The sequence below is a fragment of the Vicugna pacos genome, chromosome 17 (genome assembly GCF_048564905.1).
Source record: "Vicugna pacos chromosome 17, VicPac4, whole genome shotgun sequence".
NCBI lineage: Eukaryota > Metazoa > Chordata > Mammalia > Artiodactyla > Camelidae > Vicugna > Vicugna pacos.
In genome coordinates, this window is record NC_133003.1 from 6,754,401 (window position 1) to 6,781,324 (window position 26,924).

General features: G+C 40.3%; 1 protein-coding gene across 1 annotated transcript in view; it reads right to left on the reverse strand.

Moving 5' to 3' along the window:
* LOC116278913 (serine/threonine-protein kinase Nek10-like) overlaps window positions 1-26,924 on the reverse strand; it is a 48,647-nt gene that overhangs the window by 5,711 nt on the left and 16,012 nt on the right. The window contains exons 4-7 of the mRNA XM_072940861.1: window positions 19,837-20,050; window positions 11,083-11,266; window positions 10,904-10,990; window positions 9,378-9,432 (exon numbers count right to left, since the gene is read on the reverse strand). Of these exons, the coding sequence (XP_072796962.1) occupies window positions 9,378-9,432; window positions 10,904-10,990; window positions 11,083-11,266; window positions 19,837-20,050 (540 nt within the window). The remainder of the gene's footprint in view (window positions 1-9,377; window positions 9,433-10,903; window positions 10,991-11,082; window positions 11,267-19,836; window positions 20,051-26,924) is intronic.

A 26,924-nucleotide genomic window follows, 5' to 3' on the forward strand; every position in this document is an offset into this window, starting at 1 on the left:
AATGGGAGAAAATATTTGCAAATGATATGACCAACAATGGGTTAATATCCAAAATATACAAAAAGCTCGTAATACTCAGCATTTTTTAAAAAGCACAAACAACCCAATTAAAAACAGGAAGAGACCAGAATAGACATCTTTCCTAAGGAGATATTCAGATGGCCAACAGGCACATGAACAGATGCTCAACACCGTTAATCATCAGACAAATGCAAATCAAAACCACCATGAGATATCACCTCGCACCTATCAGAATGGCCATTATCAAAAAGTCTACAAATAACAAATGTTGGACAGGATGTGGAGAAAAGGGAAATTTCATAAATGTTTTTAGGAATGTAAATTGGTGCAGCCCCTATGGGAAACAGTATGGAGGTTCCTCAAAAAGCTAAAAATAGAACTACCATGTGATACAACAGTTCCATTCTTGGGTATGTATCCAGAAAAAAAAACACTGAAAAGATACATGCATCCCAATGTTGAAAGGAACAGTATTTACAATAGCCAAGCAATCCATCAACAGATGAATGGATAAAGAAGATATGGGGTGTGTGTGTGGGGGGGGTGTGTATTCACATATATGAATATTATTCAGCCATAAAAAAGAATGAAATTCTGTCACTTGCAGTAACATGCATGGATGTGGAAAATATTATGCTTAATGAAATAAGTCAGATACAGAGGGACAAATACTGTATGCTATCCTTTTACGTGGGATCTAAAATATAATATAAACATTTATGTAAAACAGAAACAGACTCACACATATGGAAACCATACTAGTGGTTACCAAAGGGGAAAAGGAAGGGGGAGAGGTAAATTAAGGGAATGGAATTAAGAGATACAAACCTCTATGTATAAAATAAACAATAAGGACATATTGTATAGCACAGGGAATTACAGATATTATCTTGCAATAACTTGAGAAGTAGTACAACCTACAAAAATACTGAATCACTATGCTGTACAGCTGAAACTAACACAATATTGTAAATCAAGTGTACTTCACTTAAAAAGATACTTTGTCTAAGAAAAAATGTGCTACTGAGTATGTGTGAAATAGACCTCTCTGGCTAGGCTGAGTTGCTTTCAACTTTGCTGCCCCTTCATAGAATTCTAAGTTACTCTTTAAGAAACTTCAAGAAATCTTTAAAAATAACTATCACATATTCATTCATTCATTCATTCAAAAATATTTAGTAAGTGCCCACTGTGTGTGGTGAAAAGAAATAGTTTCTATAATCTTGGAAGTTACAAGATTGCACAGGTCGAGCAGAAAAACTGTTCATATCTCTGGGAATTATATCACAGATCACAAGAAAACAGTAATCTGTAATTTCAAAATAGATCAAACTCTTAATCAGAAAGGACAACTTTTAACGATAAAGTTGTTTGGTCCACAAGGGTGGACAAAAGATGGAAATTATGCACAGCCTGAGGACAGTCTGCCTCTAGACTGGACCAGATTCAATGTTTATGTCCAATAAAACATTACGGCTGCAGAGGGTAGTTTCCATGACAACGCAAGCTAGAAAAGATAGAAATGGTTTAACACAAAGAGGACATTCCAGAAACGTTTTATGGTGAAAAAGCTTATCATAATGAAGCTTGTGTCCTCTGAAATGGGCATTGACCAATAGCACTTCAGACTGATAAAACAGAATTTCAGAGAAATGGAAGGTTAAAAAAATTCTGAAAGGTCATCACTTCCAACTCTCTTCAGCCCTGGTGCGACTTATGCAGAATTCATAAGCCACACCAGAAACTGAAGCCCTCACTATGAGTGTTAGCCTACGACTCCCACCCCAGACCACTCCATGTAAGGTGGCAATTGGAGGTACTAGCTTTGTAATGTTTAAAACCAAGTTTGCAATGATTGTTTCAATGGGAGGTAGATTATCTGGATAATTTTCTTGTCTGGGGAGTCTTGGTCATGAAGGAGATGGAATCTAGAACTTGATACCTCATAAATTCTTTCAAATATCTCTCCGAAACAAGGAAATATTTTCACATGCATTGTGAGTGCAGCACATCATTTAATTCAATCTTGTAAAGCAGTCAACACACTAACGCTGATAAAAAGAAGAGACATTTAACCTTATGAAATGAGAGACGTGCCTTACACATTAAGATGATGCAACTGCACCATCTGAGCTAACTAGGGTTTTAGAGCAGGAGAGTCTCTTTCAGGTGGTGATGCTCATAAACACATCCCGTGTGAAGAAGTGACACTATGGAGAGTTGCCTTCTCCGGCTCAGTAAGGGCCTCTTATCCACCTATAACGTTAATGGAGCTGGTACCACTACAGGAAGGGGTATGGCACTCCTGTGGCTCTCCACCTGTCCTCCACTGACAGCTAGAAACTAATAAGCAATAAGCCAGGGAATTTTAGAACTGTCACAGAAAAGGAATACAACGGTCTGACTGACAGTAAATTGTTTTTGTAAAACTGCTTGATTGTGACATTGGCGGATAGGCCAAGTCAATTCTGGCAAGTATTTATTCAACTTAAATGAAACTAGATCTGGGCTTTGAAAAAGGAGTTGAGGGGAGAGAACAGCAGCAAGTCAAAATAAGCACGATTCTGCTACCGACAGGCCAGATCCCAAGGTCCTGAGGTTACACAAGGTCTTTCGAGTCACATGTATGATACTGGATGGTCACAAATGTTCACAATCGTCTTTATACACAAAGCCTGGAGTCAGGCACACACCCTTGAATACAGTTATGCATACCCTGATTTGCCAAAGAAGCTGTGAACCGCAGGCATCTCTGATACCCCAACTATCCCATGTCTCAAACCAGCCTGCCCGTGCTACCCTGTTTCCTTGGCAACAGGATGCAAACATGCATGGAAAAATCTTACTGCCTGAGCAACAGGATCTTTAAAAAGGTCTTAATCTGTGACTATGGCAAAGGCTGTAGGTTTAAGCCAGTAGGTAAGGTTTTAGTCATATTACAGAGAGAGATACAGAATTTATGCTAAGATAACAGTCATTTATCTATTAAATGACAAGTATTTGTGACCTGGGGAATGCAAAGATGGGCCAGCCATAGTCTGGTTTCTGCCAGCACATGGTAATAAACACTAATTGATGAATCAACTGATGTTCTTAAGAGGATCATAATACAGTGACCAAAGCTTACTGGGACTTGAGTACATGTATTAAAGAGGCTGCAGCCTCTGTGTGTATTAACAAATTTTACTCTGTAGGATAATTTCTTGTAAATTGAAATAAAGTGCTATGATACACTGAATTAGAACTATCAACACATATATCAACTAAGTGAGACTATAAAACCCAGACAGAAACTGATAAAGACCAAGCCCATTTGTAATTTTCCCCCAGCAAACTGAGGCAGGAAATTTTACACCATTTAGATCATGGAAAATGATTAAAGTTGTAAATTTCAAAGACCATCCTAATTGTTGAACTTTTAAGCACTTTTTTCATGACACAGACATCAACTCAGCTTTTGGTTAACTCTGTCTATATGCAAATAAAATACCAAGTAAACATTAACAATAAGGATATTTATTCCACATAATTATTGTAAAATAGATAATATTTTGTGCTCATTAAGACTTTGACCATGAAAAGTCAATTCCATTTTCCTACTTAACTTCTTCTAATTTTGGAGATGTACATATCAAAATAAGAGACGATTTCCACAAATACTATAATTAACTTTGACATGTGAATTCAAATCTCTCAAATTGGGAATGTAAAAATGCTACAACCGCTTTAGAAAATACTTTGAGAGTGTCTTAAAAAGTTAAGCATACACCTACATACAACCCAGCCATTTCACTTATAGGTATTTACCCCAAAGGAAAAAAGTGTATGTCCATACAAACACAAAGGTTCATAGCAGCTTTATGTGTAATAGCCAAATACTGGAACTCAAATATCCATTAACAGATGAACGGATAAACAACCCACGGTATATCCACACAATGGACTAATACTTGACAGTGAAAAGGAATGAACTGTTGATACACAAAACAATACAGACAGATTTTGAAATAATCATCCTGACTGCAAGAAGTCCAGATAAACGACAGTATGTTCTGTATAATCCCATGTATATTAAATTCTAAAACACAAACCAATCCACAGTGCAGCAAGCAGACCAGCGATTGCCTGGGGTGGGGGGTGAGCAGCAGGAGCAAAGGGGACAAATGGGCACCAGGACACTGTTGGATGGATATGTTCACTATCTTAATCGTGATTTCACAGGATGTGCATACTCAGAACATCTATTTTCACACTTTAAATAAGCGCAGTTTATTTTGTGTGAATTTTACCTCTTTGAAGCTGTTGAAACCAAGTAATTTCTCCCATTCTCATTCAAGAAAATTTATTCAAAAAGACCATCACAACATCTGTGTGCATCCATTAAAAGCAATATTATAAGAAGCATACCATTAAGTTAATTTTCATCTGCCTTTTGTTACTTAATGGATGGAACTTAAATGTAAGGGAGATGAAGTTATCTTACAGTCCTGCATCTTTAGGAGTGCTAACCAGTTAGCCCTCGAGAGAGTATGAGTGACTGTAGTTAAATCAGCTACTTGGTGACAACTCAAATTGATAAAAATCTGTAGGAGTATCCCAAGGGACACTATTTACAACTCTGCAATCACATGTGAAGAATAAAGATGCAAAATCAAATCTCTGTTCTTGCAAACCAAAAGCATAACTAAAAGCAAATTATCCTGAGTGAATACTGAATGACCTGTTTATTGTCAGGAAACGTGGGTGAGCTGGAAGTACTCCACGGGCTACTCATATACTATTAGAAAAGCTACACTGACACCTCCAGGTCTTCTGGGAATGGCTGCTACATGACATCCTGGTACAGGAGACTTAGTACATGAATCCTTGGGAATGGAGATTGGAGACTCTGCTTTGAATGAGTGAAAGGCTGCAATTCCAGAGCCAAGGAATACGGCAATTGCCACTGATCTGATACCTCAGCTTTGCGTATGGCGTCCAGTACTTTTGGAGATTTAGGGACGAAGAGTTGAGATCTGGGAGGAGGCTGGCAAGAAAAGGAGCCCAAAGAAATCATTTTCTGGTTTCAAGTGACTTCTGCTAAATAGTTCATAGTAGGAATATGGACTTCTAAGAGCTGGAGCCTCTTTCCGGGCCTTGCCATTAATTATATTCCTGAAAAAATTTTACCAACTGACAATGTTGGATCGCATCACCAGGGTGCCTTCCAGTTCAATATCAATCTTTCTTTCATCAGCCTTGAGAATCCAGTAATTCCCGGAGGAGGCTGGAGTTCCCCTTCCTAGTTCCATTTGCTAATGTTGTATCCGTTTGCCTGGTCCATTTGCTCAAGAGAGTCTATCTCAAGAGGCTAGGGAGGTGCCTTGGTTCTTTAGCAGGCAATTGGCTTAAATCTAGCTCCTGGTATCTGAGATGACCGAAGCTGAGCGTATATGCTTACACTTTCTCTCTGTACTGTTCAGCCTGAATCAAGACTGAATTCTAAATCCTGGAAGTTGTGCTCAGATCAAGTGTGCTCCTCTCTGTGGCTTCTTCTCATTGGGACCAACTCCCTTGTCCTAGGGGCCAATGAGGCTCCTCCAGGGTCTCGTCATAACTCATCTCCCACTGAATGCGTGGCACAAAATAGCCAAAAGTATCCACAGGCTTTATTTTCCATTTATCTTTATTATATTTTGTAGCTCTGCCATCTTCTTTCGGATTCTAACTTTTCACTTAGCTTTTCAATACAGTGCGGGAGGGGTTTACATTTCATACCAATAAACCAAGAAACCCAGGATAATTCTAAATAAATTAGGTTGCAAATAACTTCAGCCTTATTTAATGTCTTTTAAAGAATTATAAATGTATGTTGGACTGGTCTCCTTTTAATTCATAGAAGCTCTGGGGGTAACCTGGAAGGAAGTCAAAAAGTTACTTTCTCTCCTCTTATTTGGTATGAATTGTAGGCTATCTCTTGCCATGTATTTTCTCGTCAAGTCTGCCTGTGTCTCCCCTACACTGTGAGTTCCCTGAGAGGCGATAGCATGCCTTAAACCAGCCCGTGCTCCGTGATGGGTGTCACACTGGCCCACACACGGCGCAGCTTTAGCTCAGATTCTATTCACCAGTTCACATATGCACATGCCTTCTGACTCTTCAGCCTCAACACTGGGGCCATTTCCCCCTGTTGACTTGGTCATTAACCCAAGTTAAAGCCCACTCTGTAGTGTCCCTGTTTCTGTGAGCTTCAGATTACACTTCCGCTTTCTGTTAATTCTAGTTTATTCAATTTGCTAGAAATGTTTAGACAATGATGACCTTTTAAAGTCTATTTCAAGCTCTAACATACATACTATATATGTTTCTTTTGTTTTTGAAGGGTTGGAGCTCAACTGAACTCTTGCAAATAAGACAACTTTCCATGCATCCTTTCAGGTAAAAAGGACTAGAATTATTTGGCAATGCTAAGATTCCTAAATTCATCTGACTGAAAATTTCCAGCTTAATAAAAATTTCTCTTAACTGGGGAATGCACCCATATGTCATAATTTATTTTTGTACTAAAATGCTTGTTTTCTATCTCTTCTATGTTCTTAAGCAACTTTGTATTACTGAGTAAAGTATCCAATAATACAGAAAACAGTCTTTTGAAGATGTTCTAAAAAATATAAATAATCACAAAACTTAAAAGGGAATAGTTAGATTGCAAAGTGCACTTGTTAATTCTTTTAGGGGAGGACATGGAACCCTCTCTCACGTGCAGACAGACCAGCTCACAGAAGTCTACTGAACTCACAACGTGGTCGAGGTACAGAAACTCTGGTGCCGGAGTTGAGGACACAGCTACTCCATGGTGCCGATCAGACCCCCAGCTCCATGGCCAAGCTCACATCTCCCACTCCTGTCCCCTTACATGCTGGGCTGAGCCAGCAACAGCTCCCATGTTCTGGGCTCCTGTGTGTGGCGTCCTTGTCTGCAGCAACTGGAAGCAGAGCTGCTGGGTCAGGGATGGGGACCCAGAGATGGGGGATCTTCTAACCCAGGTCCACGTCCCCACCATCATTTATTCTGGTTCTCTTGAGGGGCTGGACTGTTTCTCTCCCCACTGCTCTCTGTCTTCTAACCACTGCTTCTCCACACCTTGGCCCACTGAAGAACACTGTGGGCTCCTACGGGATTCCTTGATGACGTACCTGGTATATTTCACACTCTGATATGTTTTTTGGATTTTGCTAGTAGCAACACTGGAAAAGATTTAGGAAATAAAAAGGCTGCACCCTAACCCTTCCTGACTTTCAATTGGGAAAAGATAAAGTTATCAGTGAGGTGGTATCTTTGACTCAACAGAATTGATTTTCCACGTGCGCCTTCCTTTGCCGCCTAACTGAAGGCCTCGGGACTTTGCCAGGCAGGTTCTCCAACCTGAAGTTCATTTCCACGATGCTGTTCCCAGCACCCTCGAACCCAGCACTTATTGTGGCCCCATCTGGACTGCTCAGCACCCACGCAGCCCCCAGAGGGACCTGAAGGGACTCGGCCCTCCCCACGGCAGTGACAGGGCCTGATCCAAGCCAGGCTGACCCGACTCTCTTGCATTGGATCCTAAGAGAGGTGACAGAGAGACGGAACAAATGAGCTGGGAGCCCGTTTGGCCCAGCGTCACAGCCTTCACAATTCTTCCAGGAGTGCCTCCTCCACAGGCTTCCGGGGCCGACCTGGCTCCTGCCCCTTGGTAGGTTGATTCTGTGGGTTCCTAATTCTGTGAGTCCCCCATGGCCTTCTAATGAAGCCTGTTACACAGGTCAGCCCGAGTCAGGGTCTCCTGCTGCACCCACAAAGCCCAACTGATAAAGCAGATCCACAGCCTCAGCCTTTTGTCACCAGCCCTCAGCCACTGCCTCGGCCAGCATCACCCGCGGCTCCACGGCTGTGGGCTGTCACCACCACTGACACGGACCCGGCCTGCACTGGCGCCGCAGACCTGGAGCTGCGGGCAGCCCTTCCACCTGTCCCTGCTCAGTCTCCTGCCACCTCAGTACCGGCTCTTCCTAGTTGACCAAACTCCTGAGTCTAGACCATCCTCTCGGCAGCAGACCTGGAACTTCATGTAATAAATAGAAACCACCAAGCGTAATCGTCCTCTTCTCTGCCTCCTGAGCTGAGTGTTATCTTTGCCTCCCTTTCTTCAGACACAGATGAAGGGTTGTCCCTCCTGCCTTCCCAGGCCTGCTCTCCGGCTCCAGCTGCTCAGTTCCCCTCCGTCTTCAGTCTCCCCTCAGGCCACTCACCCACAGTCATCCTGATTCTAGAAGGCCTTTCCCATCAAACATTCCCCACCAGGTCACGGTCCAGCTCACACCTCACCTTCTCCAACTTGCTCCTCACCCTTGCCTCTGCAATTCACAAAAACCACCAGTCAGGTTTCTGCTCCCACCAATCTCACCTAAGGCCACTGAATTGCTCTTGTGAAGGTCACCAGGGACATGACAAAGGCCAGATCAGAGAGTTTCATTTTAGTCCTTAGCCCAAGAGACAACAGTGGCAGAAAGTGCTTAGTTGCTGCAAAATAAAAATCTTTCAGAACCGAATGCCCCAACTGTCCTCATTCTCCCTTGCAGCTAAATGTGTTCACGTGACTAAGTCCTGGTCTGTGACCAGAAGGGAAGGGAATGACATCTGGGTCACATCCCTAAAAGGAATGGCATTTCCCGACTTCCACATCCCACTGTCTGCCACCTGGGTTGTGGCTGTGACACGGTCCACCTCTGACACATCTGCCATGAGCATGAGACCTACACCCTGGGGCTGCGGAAAAACAAGACATTAGGAGCCAGGGCCCCAGTGATCTCAGGAAGCGCTACTGCCCTACCTCCCTGAGCTCAGCGAGACTGAGGGGCTGAGGATCACAGGGCCAGATCAAACCCCAGGCCCCAGCTTAGTACCCCTCCCAGTACGCTCCCAGTACGCTCCCAGTACGCTCTGTGGTAGAGTCAGCTCTGGGAGGGTGGGCTCCAACAGCCTCCAGGATCGCACGCCCATGGTAGCCTCTGCTATCGGGTATCAGTCTAGCCACCAAAACCTCAGCTCGGCAGAGTCTAGAAGCAGAAACTGACAGGTATATGTAGAATAGATAAACAAGAGAAGATTATACTGTACAGCACAGGGAAATATATACAAGATCTTGGGGTAGCTCATGGTGAAAAAGTACACGACAATGAATATATGTATGTTCATGTATAACTGAAAATTGTGCTCTACACTGGAAATTGACACAATGTTGTAAACTGACTGTAACTCAGTAACATAAAATTTTAACAAAAATTTAAAAAATAAAAATAAAAATATTTCCAGGAGCTCAGTGTGTACATACTTACCTTGTTTGGGATTGTCTTTCTCCTCCTGAAGCACTGAAACTTCTCTTTAAAGTGCCTGAAACAAGGAAATAAAAATAACTTCACATTTTCCTGCTGCAAATGTTTCATTTATTCGCTCCTTTGTTTGTTTAAAAAATCTCTAAGCAACTGTAGCTACTGTGAAGACTGTCCTCCCTTAGGAAAGCATCAGCTGAAATATCATGTTGCAAATTACTATTTACTTGACAGGTTTTTTAAGGGTCTATCCCTAAAGAAAAGGTGCTAAACAAAGAAACTCCATTATCATCAGCTAACAAAGTACAATAAACTATTTATGTCAGAATCATCCTAAATCCCTTGCCAAGCAGCGATAAGTAACCACATGCAAATTAAGGGTCCAGCTTTCCCTTCCTCACTTCCCCACCGACCCCTTGTCCTTGTTACTGGGGATGGACAACCCTGAGTTTATCTCAAAACAGTCAGTGATTAATTGCTTTCAGGTCTTGCTGCATATGTTTAAATGCATGAGTATTCTTATTGCAAAATATTTATGTTTTCCCAGTTGGAAATCAAGATATTTTATTTAGCAGCCTGGAATTTATAGGGAAAACAGAACAGGGTGTTGGAAATCGTGACTGTCCCAGAAAACCCAGAATATCTATTCTCCACTTTGATGAACCAATTAATTTTGGAAAGGGATGAAGGATGAAACAAAATCCTTAGGCTTTTATTCTGATGCTCAGAGAGAACATCCTAAACCTTCTTTTACGAAATGTTCACAGTATAGTCACTGATGAGACGGGATTATTTACACTTAATCAATTTCAGAGTATTTCTACTTATCCTCTTTAATATTCCATCAACTTACTCTTTAAAAGAATCATTCCTATCTCTCCATTAACTATTTTAGCTGGTCTTTTCTTTCAGTTTCAGATTTGTTGGGTGAGATTTGTTGAGTCAAATGAATCCTATCTTTCTATAAGGAACATTCTTTACACTTTATTTAAATGTATCTTGACTATTTTCTTTACTGTTTCAATTTAAGAGTAAAGGTTCATTTTTACTGAATTTACCTAGCATTTTCCTGTAATTCTACACAATTAAAACATTTATTTTACTTTAGAGTTTTAAGTATAATACATCCCTTTGCATTACTTTAAATAAAGTTGTATGAAACAGTCTACACCAAGACGAATTTATTCTCCAGGTTTCTAACCTCCAATCAACAGACTCGTAGAAGCTCACCTCCATTATTCCTTGGGTTGTTAAGTCTGTTTCCAAATAAGTTATCTTCACTCCCCAGTTAGAACCTGCATTTGCTGCAAGAAATAATGAAACTATTCATTTGACAGGAGGCAGTGGAAGACCACACTGCTGTTGGCCTCTGGGCTTTGTCGGAGTGACAGACACATATGTCCTAATTAATGTGCACTGCACCTAGGAAGCAAACCACTCAGTTATATGTGTGGTGACAACTACCTGACTCCTGGGTACCAGTCCCAAACCACTACCTTCTGGAACCCTACAAACAGAAAAAGAAGCCTTACTGAATGTAGATTCCTTCAAAGGGCTTGAACTGGAGATGCTGGAGTTATCCAAAATGTCCAATTCATCATCGAGCTCTGAATATATATCTGCACGTTAATAAAAAATAAAAAGTAAATGAACCTTGAAACAGAAGGGAGTCAAGGGTGCATTCATGCTGTAACCCTTTCACTAGAAATACGTTTGTCAATATTTTCCAGGTTGAAAGTATCATCTGACAAGATTCCGTCACAGGCCCTGTCTTCGTCCTTCCCACAGGGGGCCTGGAAGCCCTCAGGGGGCAGGTCTGAGCTTTCTGAAAGCTCACTTTTCAGGCTGCCTGCTCCACTGCTGCTGCTACTCAAGCTTGCCTTCTCAAAGGTTTCCTGAAAGAGAAATTCAGTTTTTAATACCCACTTCTTTCTTTCTTCAGTGGGACCTAAACCTCATTAGAATATATCTTAAAAGGACTAAAGTATCATTACAAATATTGCTGCTGAAGTCACATCAGTGGGTCCACTGACACATATGCTACAAAGTTCATGGAGTCCATGATGACAAAAAAAGTGGGCCTGCAAGCTACCACTGGACAAATAAGAATGGGTGTGGCAAAGTGTTTAGTAGCAAAGGTCTGCGCTGTCTGGTGAAAGAAAAGGTAGCACTAAGGAACAGACGTGCAGAACAATGCTGGAGGTAGGTGGCCAAGATGCAAGAGTAGAAAGGTGCTGAGCTCACCTCCTCCCTCAGGCATACCACAATGCCAAGCACTTACAGAGCGACTGGTGGTGAGAAAGACTGGAATCCAGAAGAAAATATGTTCTACAACTAAAGGTATAAAGAAGGGGCGGTTGGATCAGGGTGACAGACTAGAAGATGTGGAACTCATCTCCTCCCACAAATACATCAAAAACACTTCTACTTGTGGAATACAGTGCTCACAGAATGCTTAACCCTGACAGAAGATCTCATACAATCAAAACTTCTCATATGAGACAGATCACCATGTAACTGGGTGGGACAAAAAAAAAAAAAAAAGAATCGGGATGGGACCTGTGCCGCTGGGAGGGAGCTATGGAAGAGGGAAGGTTCCCTCACCTTTGGAAGCCTATTCACCAGTCAGGAGACTAGCTGGGACAGAAGGGAACTTAAGAGGCTCTGAGGAGAGAGCAGTCCTCGATATGCAGCAGACAGAACAGGGGGCCCAGCACAGAGGATGTGTGCCATCTTGCTCATTCTCCAGCCTAAGACACATGTCCACTAGTGTGTGGTGGCTAGGTGCTGACCTGGGCTTCAGAGGAAAGACTCCAGGGAGAGAAGTGGGGTTGGCTGGGTGGAGACAGCCTGAAGGGGCTGGAGTATGGTAAAGGCCACAACTGAGAGAGTGTGAAAGGGAGCCTGTATCTGCCATAAAGAGCCCCGCAGTTAACAAACACACACAAAGGGAGAGGCAGGACACTGCCTGCAGCAGAAAGAATGAAAAAAGATGGAGGCAATATAAGAGACCCATGGGAAAATATAAAGCATGCCAATCTATGCATGATAGAGGCCCGAGAAGGAGAAGAGAAAAGGGGGTCAAATCATATTTGAAAGAATTATGACTGAAAACTTTCTGACGCTGTAGAAGGAAACAGATATCCAGGTACAGGAAGTGGAGAAGGTCTCAAGCAAGATGAACCCAAAGAGAACTAAGGCATATTAAAATTTAAATGGCAAAAGTCAACGCTAAAGAGAGGATTCAAAGGCAGCAAGAGGAAAACAAAGAGTTAGCTACAAGGGATCCCCTCCTATAAGGCTATCAGCTGATTTCTCTACAGAAATGTTGCAGGCCAGAAGCGAGTGGCAAGGTACATCCAAAGTCCTGGCAGAGACAAACCTGCAACCTAGGATACCATGCCCAGAAAGGTGAAAATTTAGAATAGGGGAGACAGATAATTTCTCAGACAACTAAAAATTAAAATAGAACAATACTAAACCTATCCTAAAATAAATATTGGAAGGTCTTCTCTGAGTAGAAAAGCAGCAAGAATCTATAGAAAAGAAAACTGTAACTAGAAAAGCAAATGATAACTACCATGAACAGCAAAAAGATAAACATGAAGATGTAAAAGAGAACATCAAATCACAAAATGTGGATGAGGTAAATAATAAAATGCAGGTTTTTTTCTTTTTTTTTTAATAACGTATTTGAGCTTACATGATGACCAGTCTAAACCAAGTATATATAGTAATGGGTTAACATATATGAAAAACATGGTAACCACAAACCAAAACCATATAATAGAGTCACAAAAAACCCAAAAGAAGAGAACTCATATACTATATATGAGTATATACTCATATACTATAATATGAAAAACATCAAACCATAAAAGAAAAAGAAACAAAGAAGAAATATAAAACCAACAGGAAAACATGGTTTAAAATGGCAATAAATACGTATCTATCAATAACCACTTTAAATGTCAATGAACTAAATGTTCCAATCAAAAGGCAAAGGGTAGGAGATGGATAATAAAATAAGAGCCTACAACATGCTGCTCTTATATACTTCAATACAAAAAATATATAAAATATACTGCTTACAAGACACTCAGTTTAGGGTGAAAGTCAACAGATTGAAAATGAGGGGATGGAAAAAGATATGTCATGTAAATGGAAATGAAAAGAAAGCAGGGGTAGCAATGCTTGTATCAGACAAAACAGACTTTAAAACAAAGGGTATAAAGAAAGATAAGGATGGACACTAGCTAATGATAAAGGAACAACAAGATGAGGATATTACACTCATTAACATATATGCACCCAATATAGGAGCAGCTAAATATATAAAGCAAATACTAACTGACATAAAGGGAGAAACTGATGTGAATACAGTAATAGTAGGAGACTTTAGTACCCCACCAACATCACTGGACAGATCTTCCAGACAGAAAACCAATAACACAATGGAATACTAAATGACACAACAGATCATTTAGACTAATTGATATTTTCAGGATATTACATTTGAAAAAGAAAAAGCCAGAACACACATTCTTTTCAAGTGAACATGGAACATTCTTTAGACTAGAACAAACACTAGGTCACAAAACAAGCCTCAACAAACTTAAGAGGACAGAAATTACATCAAGTATCTTTTCTGATCAAAACTACATGAGATTAGAAAACAACTAGAGTGAGAAAAAAAAAACAGTTGCCTGGAGACTAAACAACATGCTACTAAAAAACAAATGGGTCAACAATAAAATCAAAGAGGAAATTTAAAAATCCCTTAAAACAAATGACAACGAAAACACAACCACATAAGATCTATGAGATGCAGCAAAAGCAGCCCTAAGAGGGAAGTTAACAGTGATACAGGCCTTCCTTAAAAAACCAGAAAAAAATCAACTAACCAACCTAACCTACCACCTAAAATAATTACAAAAAGAAGAACAAATAAAACCTAAAGCTAGTAAAAGGAAAGAAATAATAAAGATCAGAGAGGAAATTAATAAAATAGAAAATAAAAAAATCAATCAAATCAAGAGCTGGTTTTTTCAAAGATTAAACAAAATAAAAAACCTCTGGCCATGTTCACCAAGAAGAAAAGAGAAAGAGAACTCAAAAAACAAATTAAGAAATGAAAGGGGAAAATCCTCAACAAAATATTAGCAAACAGAATCCAAAAACACATAAAAAAATTATACATCATTATCAAGTTGGGTTCATCTCAGGGACACAAGGATGGTTCAACATATGCAAATCAATCAATGTGATACACCACATCAACAAGAGAAAGGACAAAAATCACACGATCATCTCAATAGACGCAGAAAAAGCATTTGATAAAATTCAACATCTATTTATGATAAAAACTCTTATCAAAGTGGGTATAGAGGGAACGTATCTCAACATAATAAAACCTATTTATTAAAAACCTATAGCAAGCATAATACTCAAAGGTGAAAAGCTGAAAGACTTCCCACTAAAATCTGGAAAGAGACAAGGATGCCCATTCGCATCACTTCTATTCAATATAGTACTAGAAGTCCTAGCCATAGCAATTAGACAAGAAAAAGAAATAAAAGGGATCCAAATTAGAAGAGAAGAGGTAAAACTGTCATTACATGCAGATGACATGATACTATATATATAAAAACCCCTAAAGGCTCCACACAGAAACTACTAGAGCTGATAAAGGATTCAGCAAGGTAGCAGGAAGCAACATCAACATACAGAAATCAGCTATATCTCTTTACACTAACAAAGAAATAGCAGGAACAGAAAGTTAAGAAACAATCCCTTTTAAAATTACATCCCCAAAAATAAACACTTAGGAATAAACCTGGCCAAGGAAGTGAAAGATTTATACGTGGAGAACTACAAAACACTGACTAAGAAAATTAAAGATGACTTAAAGAAATGGAAAGATATCCCATGCTCTTGGATTGGAAGAATCAATATTGTTAAAATGGTCACACTGCCCAAGGCAATCTACAGATTTAATGCAATCCCTATCAAATTACCCAGGATATATTTCACAGAACTAGAACAAATCATAATAAAATTTATATGGAACCATCAAAGACCTAGAATTGCCAAAGCATTACTGAAGAGAAAGAAAGAGGCTGGAGGAATAACTCTCCCAGACTTCAGACAATACTACAGAGCTACAGTCATCAAGACAGCATGGTATTGGTACAAAAACAGACATATAGACCAATGGAACAGAATAGAGAGCCCAGAAATGAGCCCACAAACTTTTGGTCAACTAATCTTTGACAAAGGAGGCAAGAATATACAATGGAATAAAGACAGTCTCTTCAGCAAATGGTGTTGGGAAAACTGGACAGCAGCATGCACATCAAGAAATTAGAATACTCCCTCACACCATACACAAAAATAAACTCAAATTGGCTTAAAGACCTAAATATAAGACAAGATACTATAAACCTCTTAGAAGAAAATACAGGCAAAACATTATTGGACACAAATCTCAGCAATGTTCTCCTAGGGCCGTCTCCTCAAGCAATAGAAATAAAGGCAAATATAAACAAATGGGACCTAATTAAATGTATAAGCTTTTGCACAGCGAAGGAAATCATAAGTGAAACAAAAAGACAACCTATGGAATGGGAGAAAATATTTGCAAAAGATGAGACTGACAAGGGCTTAATTCCCAGAATATATAAATAGCTCACGCATCTTAATAAAAAAAAGGAAACAACCCAGTCCAAAAATGGGCAGAAGACCTAAACAAACAATTTTCCAGTGAAGACATACAAATGGCCAATAGGCAGATGAAAAATGCTCAATATTGCTAATTATCAGAGAAATGCAGAACAAAACTACAATGAGGTATCACCTCACACCAGTCAGAATGCCCATCATTCAAAAGTCCACAAATGATAAATGCTGGAGAGGCTGTGGAGAAAGGGGAACCCTCCTACACTGCTGGTGGGAACGCAGTTTGCTGCAACCACTGTGGAAAGCAGTATGGAGATTCCTCAAAATACTAGGAATAGACTTATCATATGACCCAGGAATCCCACTCCTGGGCTTGTATCCAGAGGGAACCTTAATTCAAAAAGATTCATGGACTCCAATGTTCATAGAAGCACTATTTACAATAGTCAAGACATGGAAACAACCTAAATGTCCATTGACAGAGGACTGGATAAAGAAGATGTGGTATATTTATACAATGGAATATTAATCGGCCATAAAAAATAATGAATATGCTATTTGCAGCAACATGGATGTTCCTGAAGAATGTCATTCTAAGTGAAGTAAGCCAGAAAGAGAACAGAAAATATCATATGATATCACTTATATGTGGAATCTAAAAAAAAAAAGACAAACAAACCTATTTATAAAAGAGAAACAGACTCACTGACAAAAAATAAACATTGTTACCAGGGAGTAAAGGGGGTAGAAAGGGGTAAATTGGGAGTTTGAAATTTGCAAATACTATCTAGTATTATACAAAATAAATAAACAACAAGTTTATACCAAATAGCATAGGGAACTATATTCAATATCTTGTAGTAACTTAAGATTAAAAAGAATATGAAAAGGAATATATGTATGTTCCTGTATGACTGAAGGATTGTGTTGTACACCAGAAATTGACACAACATTGCAAACTGACTATACTTCAACAAACGTATATTAAAAACATATATTTATAATAAAAAAAAGCCTTCAGAAAGTGGGTATAAGAGGGAACATACTTCATCAAAATAAAGGCCATATATGATAAACCCACAGTTCACATCCTACTGAACAGTGAAAAGCTAAAAGCATCTCCTCTTGGATCAGGAACAAGAGAAGAATGCCCAATCTTATTCTTTTTATCCAACTTAATGTTGGAAGTCCTACCCACACTGATCACAAAAAGAAATATAAGAAATCCAAATTAGAAAGAAAGAAGTAAAACTCACTATTTGCAGATGATATTAAAAATAGAAAATCGTAAAGATGCCACCAAAAGACTACTATAACTCATCAATGAATTCAGTAAAGTTTCAGGATGCAAAATTAATATTCAAAAATCTGTTACATTTCTGTACATTAAGAACAAACTATCAGAAGGAGAAATTAAGAAATCAAATCCATTTACCATCCATCAAAAACAATAGAATACCTAGGAATAAATCTAATTAAGAGGGCAAAAAACCTGTACTTGGAAAACTATAAGATACTGATGAAAAGAATTGAAGAGAGGGGAGGGTGTAACTCAGTGGTAGAGGACATGCTTAGCATGGATGCCGTCTTGGGTTCAGTTCTCAGCCCCTCTTATAAAAATAAATAAACCAAATTACCTCCTCTCTTCACTAAAATAAAATAACAAAATAATAAACAAAAATTGAAGAGGACACAAAACAATGGACAAATATATGGCATTCATGGATTGGAAGAATTAATATTGTGAAAATGACCATACCAACTAAGGCAGTCTACACATGCAATGCAATCCCTATCAAAATACCAACGGCATTTGTCACAGAGGCAGAAGAGATAATTCTGAAGTTTGTATGGAAACACAAAAGACCTCAAATAGCTAACGCAACCTTGAGAAAGAAGGTCAGAGCACTCATGTTTCCTTCAGGCTATAATGAAAAACTACAGTCACCAAAACATTATGTTTTGCCACAAAAACAGACACATACATTAATGGAACAGAATCGAGAAAGGAAATAAACCCATGCACTTATTGTCAATTACTCTACAACAAAGGGAAAAAGATACTGTCTCCAATAAGTGGTGCTGGAAATACAGGACAGCTCCATGTCAAAAAACAATGAGACTAGAATATTTTCCCACATCATATACAAAAATAAAATCAAAATGGATGAAAGATCTAAATCTAACACTGGAATCCTTAAAACTCCTAGAGGATAACATAAGCAGAATTGTAAAGAAAAGGTGGTATATATACACAATGAAATACTACTCAGCCATAAACAAAGAATGAAATCCTGCCATTTGCAACCACATGGATGGACCCGGGGGTATTATGCCTAGTGAAATGACTCAGACAGAGAAAGACAAGTATTGTATGTTATCACTTACATGTGGAATCTCAAAAAATTAAACAAAAAAATGAATATAATAAATAGAAACAGACTCACAAATATAGAGAACAAACCAGTGGTTTCCAATGGGGAGACAGAAGGAGGAGGGGCAAGATAGGGTGGGGAATTAGAAGGCACAAACTACTAGGTATAATTTGAGTAAGACACAAGAATGTAATGTAAAGCACAGAGACTACAGCCAGGATTTTATAACAACTTTAAATGGACCACAATCTATAAAAATACCAAATCACTAAGTTGTACACCTGAAACCAATATAATATTGTAAATCAACTATACCTCAATTATATAAAAACATGAAAAGTGAAAATGAAAGGCATGGCTGTACTAAGAAAAATTTAAAAATAAAATAAAATCCATAAAAAAGAAACCAACAATGGAAGTTTAATTTCTGGATACCAAGTATGGAAAGAGAAACCCATCAAACAGTAGTGCTTTCCTTCTTGTGGGAAAAAAAACAGAAGAGTTTGCTGGAAATGCTGTTACTTGAGAAACCAAAACTGACTCTTCCTTGAGACCGATTTGTCACTTCATTTTCCCAGCTGAGCCACAGCAGGTCCTTTGGATTCTGGAAAAGAATTGGATGACCAGGTATCCTGATCAAGGATGCCTTATGACCCTACTGCACTGGGCCCACCTTCAGGAGGGTATTAAAGAACACTTACAGGTTGGAGGGTCCCTTATTAAACCCCTACTTTCGGGGACCCCAGAGCATGAGCGAAGGATGGATTACGGGTCATGACAGAACAAAGGCACAGAGGAAGGAAGATAAGGGACACCAACAAGGGGGTCACCAGCACCACCACTTGCCCTTCTGGGTATTTGTAGCTCTGGCATCCCTTTTCAAACAACACTCAGAAATCAACTTATGTATCTAAATAATTTAAAGGTTAGTGGCAAGAAAAATAACAGCGCACATTCTGATTTATACCATGGCAAAATTATTACCATCACCAAGACTAATGAAAGCAATTACATAGACTAATAAAAAACATTTTAAGACAAATACGATTTCCTTCTCTAAATCAACATACAGCATTTTCATCCGTATTTCCAGATTGCTGAAGAAGTTAATTATAAGCAGTCTCTGCTATTCATACAGAGATTATAAACGAACAATTTCTAAGAGATCTTTTTGATAACTCTGGTTTTATAATTTACAACAAATTATGCATTACACCTTTGGAACATCAATGATAGTGACTTATTTTAAGGTATCAAAATATATGCAAATATATAACTATATAATGGTGAAATATTATATGTAGCAATGAATATTTTTCTAACTTAAGACGAATCTTCCTTAGCACAAGCATGATAGGCCTCAGAGAGTGTAGCAGAAAGCATCCTGAAGAGACTGAAAGGTTGTCACTTACGTGAGACAGCAGGGCAGGCTCATGCTGACAGGTGACGGCGTTCCGGTTGGCTTCCATAAAATACCGCTGTGTGCGCCTCCGTTCCCCTTCCAGCTTCTTCTCCAGGGCCAGCTGGGATGTGGATAAACTGTCGAAATATTTCATCATGACATCGGCTATCGTGGAGCTGACTTCTACAATATCTGGGCGGGCTTCTGCATCCAGCGTGAGGCATCTAAGAGAAAATAAGCTAATCACAGTCAGGACCAGGCCGCGGGGTGTGGAGGGTCAAGGGTAAATGCCGCTGTGTGTCCACCACGGCGTCTGCACCCAAGAGAACCTGGGGTGAGACAGACCTCGAGCACAGTGTTCAGTCTGAGACTTCTCAGAAGACATCTGGAAAGTCTGGGAAGGAGAAGGGGACAGCACTGTTCTCCTTGCAGGGGGGCTGGTGGGCAAGGGTCAGAGGCCAGGAGGGGTCTCAGGAGGGGTGGGCGGGGTCTGCTTCTCCTGGGTAAGTGGCTCTTTTCCAAAACCACACGACCTCGCTGGCCAGTGAAACAAACAGGAGTCCCAATAACATCACACGTGATGCACCACAAGGAAGGAAGGATTCTGGTTGCGGGGTGGGGTGGGGCGTCACAGCTTAGTGACTTTCCCAGCTGTGCGGGGGTAATGTCAACACGTCTTGATGAGTGAGTCTTACAAAACACGACTTCATAAAAACAAAATTCAACCCAGTTACTTGGTGGTTTAAGGTGTGTGGAGTGCTCTTTTTCAAAGCAGCTAATCTGACACACTGCATGCCGAAACTTTCTCAGATTTTGGAGGTAGGAAACACCAATCAGCCCACTAAAGTGAGGACTGCTCCCGTCACAGCCAACCCCCAGCAGAAGGCTACTCCAGATGCCCGGGGAGCCGGTTATCAAGATCACTGCTTAGCATAATTTAAATCCTTCTGGCATTCACTGTACTATTTAGTCTATTTTTTAAAAAATCAAAAGCTCTAATTTCACTGAATCATGTGTACTTCTCAATAAATTTTAACTTATTTGGACTTGGAGAAAAAGATCTAATTTTCACACCTTCTATTTGATTTAGCAACCCATAGTTAACACAACTTTCACCTATAACGATGTCTCCAGGCAATGCACAGGAATTACTACACAAAATTGCTATCAGTAACAGAAGTAAAAATAACACTCTAATTTATAATTTTCCTTATTATTCTTTCTTGTATTTATTTATTTGAGCGTTTTTTTATTTTCTTTTCTCTTTTATTTTAAATTATAGATGATTTACGATGTTAAAATAGCTTCAGGTATACAACATAGTGAGTTTTTATAGATTATATTCCATGTAAAGTTATTACAAAGTATCAGCTATAGTCCACGTGCTGTACAATACATTCTTGTATATTTGTATACACATATTTACAGTCGGTACCTCTTCACCCCTCTACCCACTGGTAACCACTAGTTTGTTCACTGTATCTGTGAGTCTGTCCTATTTTATTATATTCCTTCGTTTTACTTTTTAAATTCTACCTGTAAGTGGTAACATACAGTATTTGTCTTTCTCTGACTTATTTCACTAGGCATTACAGGTCCAGGTCCATCCACGTGCGTGCTAGTGGCAAAATTTCATTCTTTTCGATGGCTGAGATTATTCCTAGCTATTTGACTCTTTCTGATGCAATTGTAAAGAGCATCGTTTTCTTACATTCTATTTCTGATAGTTCATTAGTATTTGCTGTGTATAGAAAAGCAACAGATTCCTGTGTATTCATCTTTTTGGAGATTTCAGAGAATTTTAATGTTCATTTCTTCACTGGATGCACTTTGAAGTTATTCGGGTTAACAATTTAAAGAGGGTAGAGCAAAGGAAAGATGGAGAATGCAAACAGTTGGTTCTCGCTGATTTAATTTCAAATTCTAGGCGTGGCGTGTTTTTCTGAAACAACCACCACAAAGTGCTTACTTCAGGAATCCAGAAATGCAAACGCGGACGGATCTCTGGAGCTACACATCACTACAGCCCACGTAACGAGAAGCGCGCGGTCCTCTTGCTCTGCAAATCAGGTGCGAATGTGCACGTGTCTCCATGATAACAGAGCCGTGGGCAGGCGCTGCATAATCTATGTGGCTCCATTATGGTTTCCTAACAGATGGTCTGCATTGGTTCTCATTGGATACAATTATGTGTGCTTGTTTATATATAGTTATGTATATATGTATATGTAATTTGATCTGACCTGAAGCCAAGATGCAAATAGCAACTATAACTCAAAGCAACTGTTAGCAACTCAATAGCAAGCTATTGGTTCTAACAGTCTTTTGGTGGAGATTTCAGGGTTTTCTAAGTACAGTGTCATGTCATCTGCAAATAGTGACAATTTTACTTTTTCCCTTCTGATATAGATTCCTTTTATTTCTTTTTCTTGTCTGATTGCTGTGGCTAGGACTTCCAATGCTATGTTAAGTAGAAATGTAGAAGGTGCAGATCCTTGTACCTGATTTTAGAGGAAAAGTTTTCAGTTTTCCACCATTGTATATGATGTTAGCTGTGGGTTTATTAAAAATCACCTGTATTATGTTGAGTTATGCACCCTCTATAAATCATTCTTCTTTGGATTATTTAATATGAATGGGTGCTGAATTTTTCAAAAGCTTTTCTGCATTTGATCTACAGCCTTTACCAGTGGGATTTTCCCCTTCTTATAATTTCTTCCTTACTGTACCTTTTCTTTTCCACTTAAAGAAGATCCTTTAATACTTTTTGTAAGGTCTGTTTAGTAGTCACAAACTGTTTTAGCTTTTGTCTGAGAACCTCTATCTCTCCTTCAGTTGTGCATAACAGCTTTGCTGGGTAGAGTATTCAACTTTGCAGGGCTTTCCACCCTTTCAGCATTTTAAACATATCATGCCGCCCTCTTCTGGCCTGCGATGTGTCTGCAGAAAAATCAGCTGACACTCTTCTGGGGATTCCCTGTAACTGACTGTTTGTTTTCCTCTTGCTGCCTTTAGAAGTCTCTCTTTATCTTTAACTTCTGCCGTTTCAATTATGGGATGTCCGGGGGTGGGTCTCTTTGTGTTTGCTTGTTTGGGACCCTCTGTGCTTCTTGGATGTCTGTTTCCTTCTTCAGCATCAGGAAGTTTTCAGCCATCATTTCATCAAATACATTTTTGACCCCTTTCTCTCCTCTTCTTCTAGGATCCCTGTAATTTGAATGTTCGTATGCACGATGTCCTAGAGGTCCCTTAAACTACTCTTTTTAAAAATCTGTTGGTTGTATTGTTTTTGCTGTTCTGATAGGTTGGTTACCATTACTGTGCCTCCCACATCACTGATACGTTCTCCCATGTCACCTAATCTGCAGTTAATTCCCTCCACGGTATTTCTCATTTCAGTTATTTTATTCTTTAGCTCTGTTGGGTCCTTTTTTCTATTTCCCAGTTCCTTCTTAAAGTTCTTACTGTGTTCATTTATTCTTTTCCCAAGTTCAGTTAGCATTCTCTTACCATTGCTTTGAGCTCTTTATCAGGTAAACTATTTATCAGGGTCATTAGGGTTTTTTTTCAGGGTGTATTCTTGTTATTTCTTTTGAAACATATTCTCCTCTTCTCATTTTGTTTAACTTTCTCTGTCTCTCTGAATTTAGGAGAAACAGTTACCTGCTCTGGTCTTGCAGGCGCGCCTTGTGTGGGAACATCCCTGTGCAACTGCGTGTGCTCAGGGGCCTTGGCGGGAGCTGGATCTGACAGCAGCACCGGCCGCAACTTCTTCCACGTGTGTTGGTGGCCGCCACCCTGGTGGGAGGTAGGGGTGGAGCCAGAGGGGCCAGAGCCAGGGCCAGGGCCAAACTGGGGCTTCTCTGCTCAGTGGCTGTCACTGCCCTGTCAAAGGAGGGATCAGGGCTGCAGGAGCTGGAACAGGACCCTGAGGGAGCTGGGTTTCTCCCAGGGGTGCTGGCATGCTCCACCTTGGTAGGGGTGTGGGCTCAGGGCCTGAGGCCCGGGGGCTGCACTTCTGTGCTGGTGTTACTGTGTCCCCGGTGTTCTCGCGTGGCTAGAGGCTGGGCGTGACGGGAGGGGCTGCGCAGCGCCGCCGAGCTGACTTTGCTCCCTCCCACGGGTGAGCAGTGACACGCGCTGCGGGTGGTGCCTGCGCCCTGGTCAGAGGCAGGTCTGGGGTCCAAGCCGGCTCCGTCCCCTCCAGGCGTGCACGCTGTCGTGGGCAGTGGCCGCCTCTGCCTCAGTGGGGAGCAGCCCGGAGCTGGAGGGGCTGGGGCAGGAGCCCAGTGAGGGCCGGGGGGGGGGGGGGGATGCAGCAGTCCCGGCGGGCCGGCCGGAGCCCCCGGCAGTTCTCAGCCTGCTGCCTCCACACTGCGGCTGGGAGAGAGCCGGTCCGGGCCCTTCAGGAGCAGAGTCTCAGTTTCTTACAGCCCCCTGGTGAGCCTCACTGGTTTTCACACCGGCTGAGGGGTCTCTCTTCCCGGGGTCGGCCCCCAGGTCTGGGGTGCCCGGTGCGGAGCCTGGACCCCTCGCTCCCCAAGGAGATGCTGAGCCTGTGATGTACCCTCCTCTTCTGCATGTGGGTCCCGACCAGGTCCCTTCCCCCTTCCTGCCAGACTCCGTGTGGACCTTTCTTCACAGCCCCGGCTGCAGGGGAGCTGTTCTGTGGGTCCCCAGGCTGATGTCAGTGAGAGTCCCTCTGTGTAGTTGCAGTTTGGATGTGTTCGTGAGCAGAGGGGAGCCAGTGTCCTCCGAATCTGTCACCTTGATCTCTCTCTACTATCTTGAGTTTATTAACCGTGAGTAAAATGCACCCGTTCTAATCAAATTTTTTAACATTTTTTTATTGATTTATAGTCATTTTACAATGTTGTGTCAAATTCCAGTGTAGAGCACAATTTTTCAGTTATACATGAACATACATATATTCACTGTCACTTTTTTTTTTTTGCTGTGAGCTACCACAAGATCTTGTATATATTTCCCTGTGTAATGCAGCATAATCTTGTTTATCTGTTCTACAGATGCCTGTCAGTATCTACAAATTTTGAAATCCCAGTCTGTCCTTTCCCACCCCCTGCCCCCTTGGCAACCACAAGTTTGTATTCTATGTCTGAGTCTCTCTGTTTTGCATTTTTGTTTTGTTTTTTTTTAAGATTCCACATATGAGAGATCTCATGTGGTATTTTTCTTTCTCTTTCTGGCTTACTTCACTTAAATGACAGTCTCCCGGAGCATCCATGTTCCTGCAAGTGGCATTACATTGTCATTTTTTGTCTGAATAGTATTCCACTGTATACATATACCACCTCTTCTTTATCCAGTCCTCTGTCAATGGACATTTAGGCTGTTTCCATGTCTTGGGTATTGTAAATAGTGCTACTATGAACACGGGGTGCAGGTGTCATTTTGAAGTAGGGTTCCTTCTGTATATAAGCCCAGGAGCGAGATTCCTGGGTCATATGGTAAGTCTATTCCTAGTCTTTTGAGGAATCTCCATACTGTTTTCCATAGTGGCTGCAGGAAACTGCATTCCCACCAGCAGTCTAGGAGGGTTCCCTTTTCACCACACCCTCTCCAGCATTTGTCATTTGTGGACTTTTGAATGATGGCCCTTCTGACTAGTGTGAGGTGATAACCTCATTGAAGTTTTGATTTGCATTTCTCTGATAATTAGTGATATTGAGCATTTTTTCATGTGCCTATGAGCATTTGTACTTCTTCCTTGGAGAATTGCTTGTTTAGGTCTTCCGCCCATTTTGGGATTGGGTTGTTTACTTTCTTCTTATTAAGTCATATGAGCTGTTTATATATTCTGGAGATCAAGCCTTTGTTGGTTTCATCATTTGTGAAAATTTTCTCCCATTCTCTAGGTTGTTGTTTTGTTTTGTTTTGTTTATGGTTTCCTTTGCTGTCCATGAACTTGTAAATTTCCTTAGGTCCCATTTATTTATTCTTGCTTTTGTTTCTATTGCTTGAGTGGACTGTTCTAGGAGAACAGTTTTGAGACGTATGTCAGATAATGTTTTTCCTATATTTTCTTCAAGGAGGTTTATTGTATCTTGTCTTATGTTTAAGTTTTTGATCCATTTTGAGTTGATTTTTGTATATGGTGTAAGGGGGTGTTCTAGCCTCATTGATTTACAAGCTGCTGTCCAGTTTTTCCAACACCATTTGCTGAAGAGACTGTCTTTATTCCATTGTATATTCTTGTCTCCTTTGTTGAAGATTAGTTGACCAAAAGTTTGTGGGTTCATTTCTGGGCTCTCTATTCACTTCCATTGGTCCGTATGTCTGGTTTTGTACCAATACCATGCTGTCTTGATCACTGTAGCTCTACAGTATTGTTTGAAGTCTGGGAGAGTTACTCCTCCAGCCTCTTTCTTCCTCTTCAGTAATGTTTTGGCAATTCTAGGTCTTTGGTGGTTCCATATAAATTTTATTATGATTTGTTCTAGTTCTGTGAAATATGCCCTGGGTAATTTGATAGGGAATGCATTAAATCTGTAGATTGCCTTGGGCAGGGTGACCATTTTAACAATATTGAGTCTTCCAATCCAGCAGCATGCGATATCCTTCCAATTTTTAAGTCTTCTTTAATTTCTTTCATCAATGGTTTATAGTTTTCTGTGTATAATTTTTTCACCTCCTTGGTTAGATTTATTCTTAGATATTTTATTACTTTGGGTGCTATGTTAAAGGGAATTGTTTCTTCACTTTCTTTTTCTGTTGATTCATCATTAATATAAAGAAATGCAACTGATTTTTGTATGTTAAGCTTGTAACCTGCTACCTTGCTGAATTCAAGTCATTACTTCATCATTCCGTGGTTTATCTTCATACTACTTGTTCTGAGGTTCCAAGAAGGTGGGCTTGCATGACGGTTATCACAGGTACTTATGCCTCTGCTGAATTCTTACCTAACAAAGTTCAGTCTCTGCATATATTATATACATAACAAGGCAAGAGACTGAGAAGACAGAGGCAGCTACATAATTTGGGGGTGCATAAGATAAACTGTTGGGCCCCAGGATGGAGTGGAGAGGTCAATCACCCTTCCCACAGTCCAGCATCCGAACAGCTGGTTGACAAGAG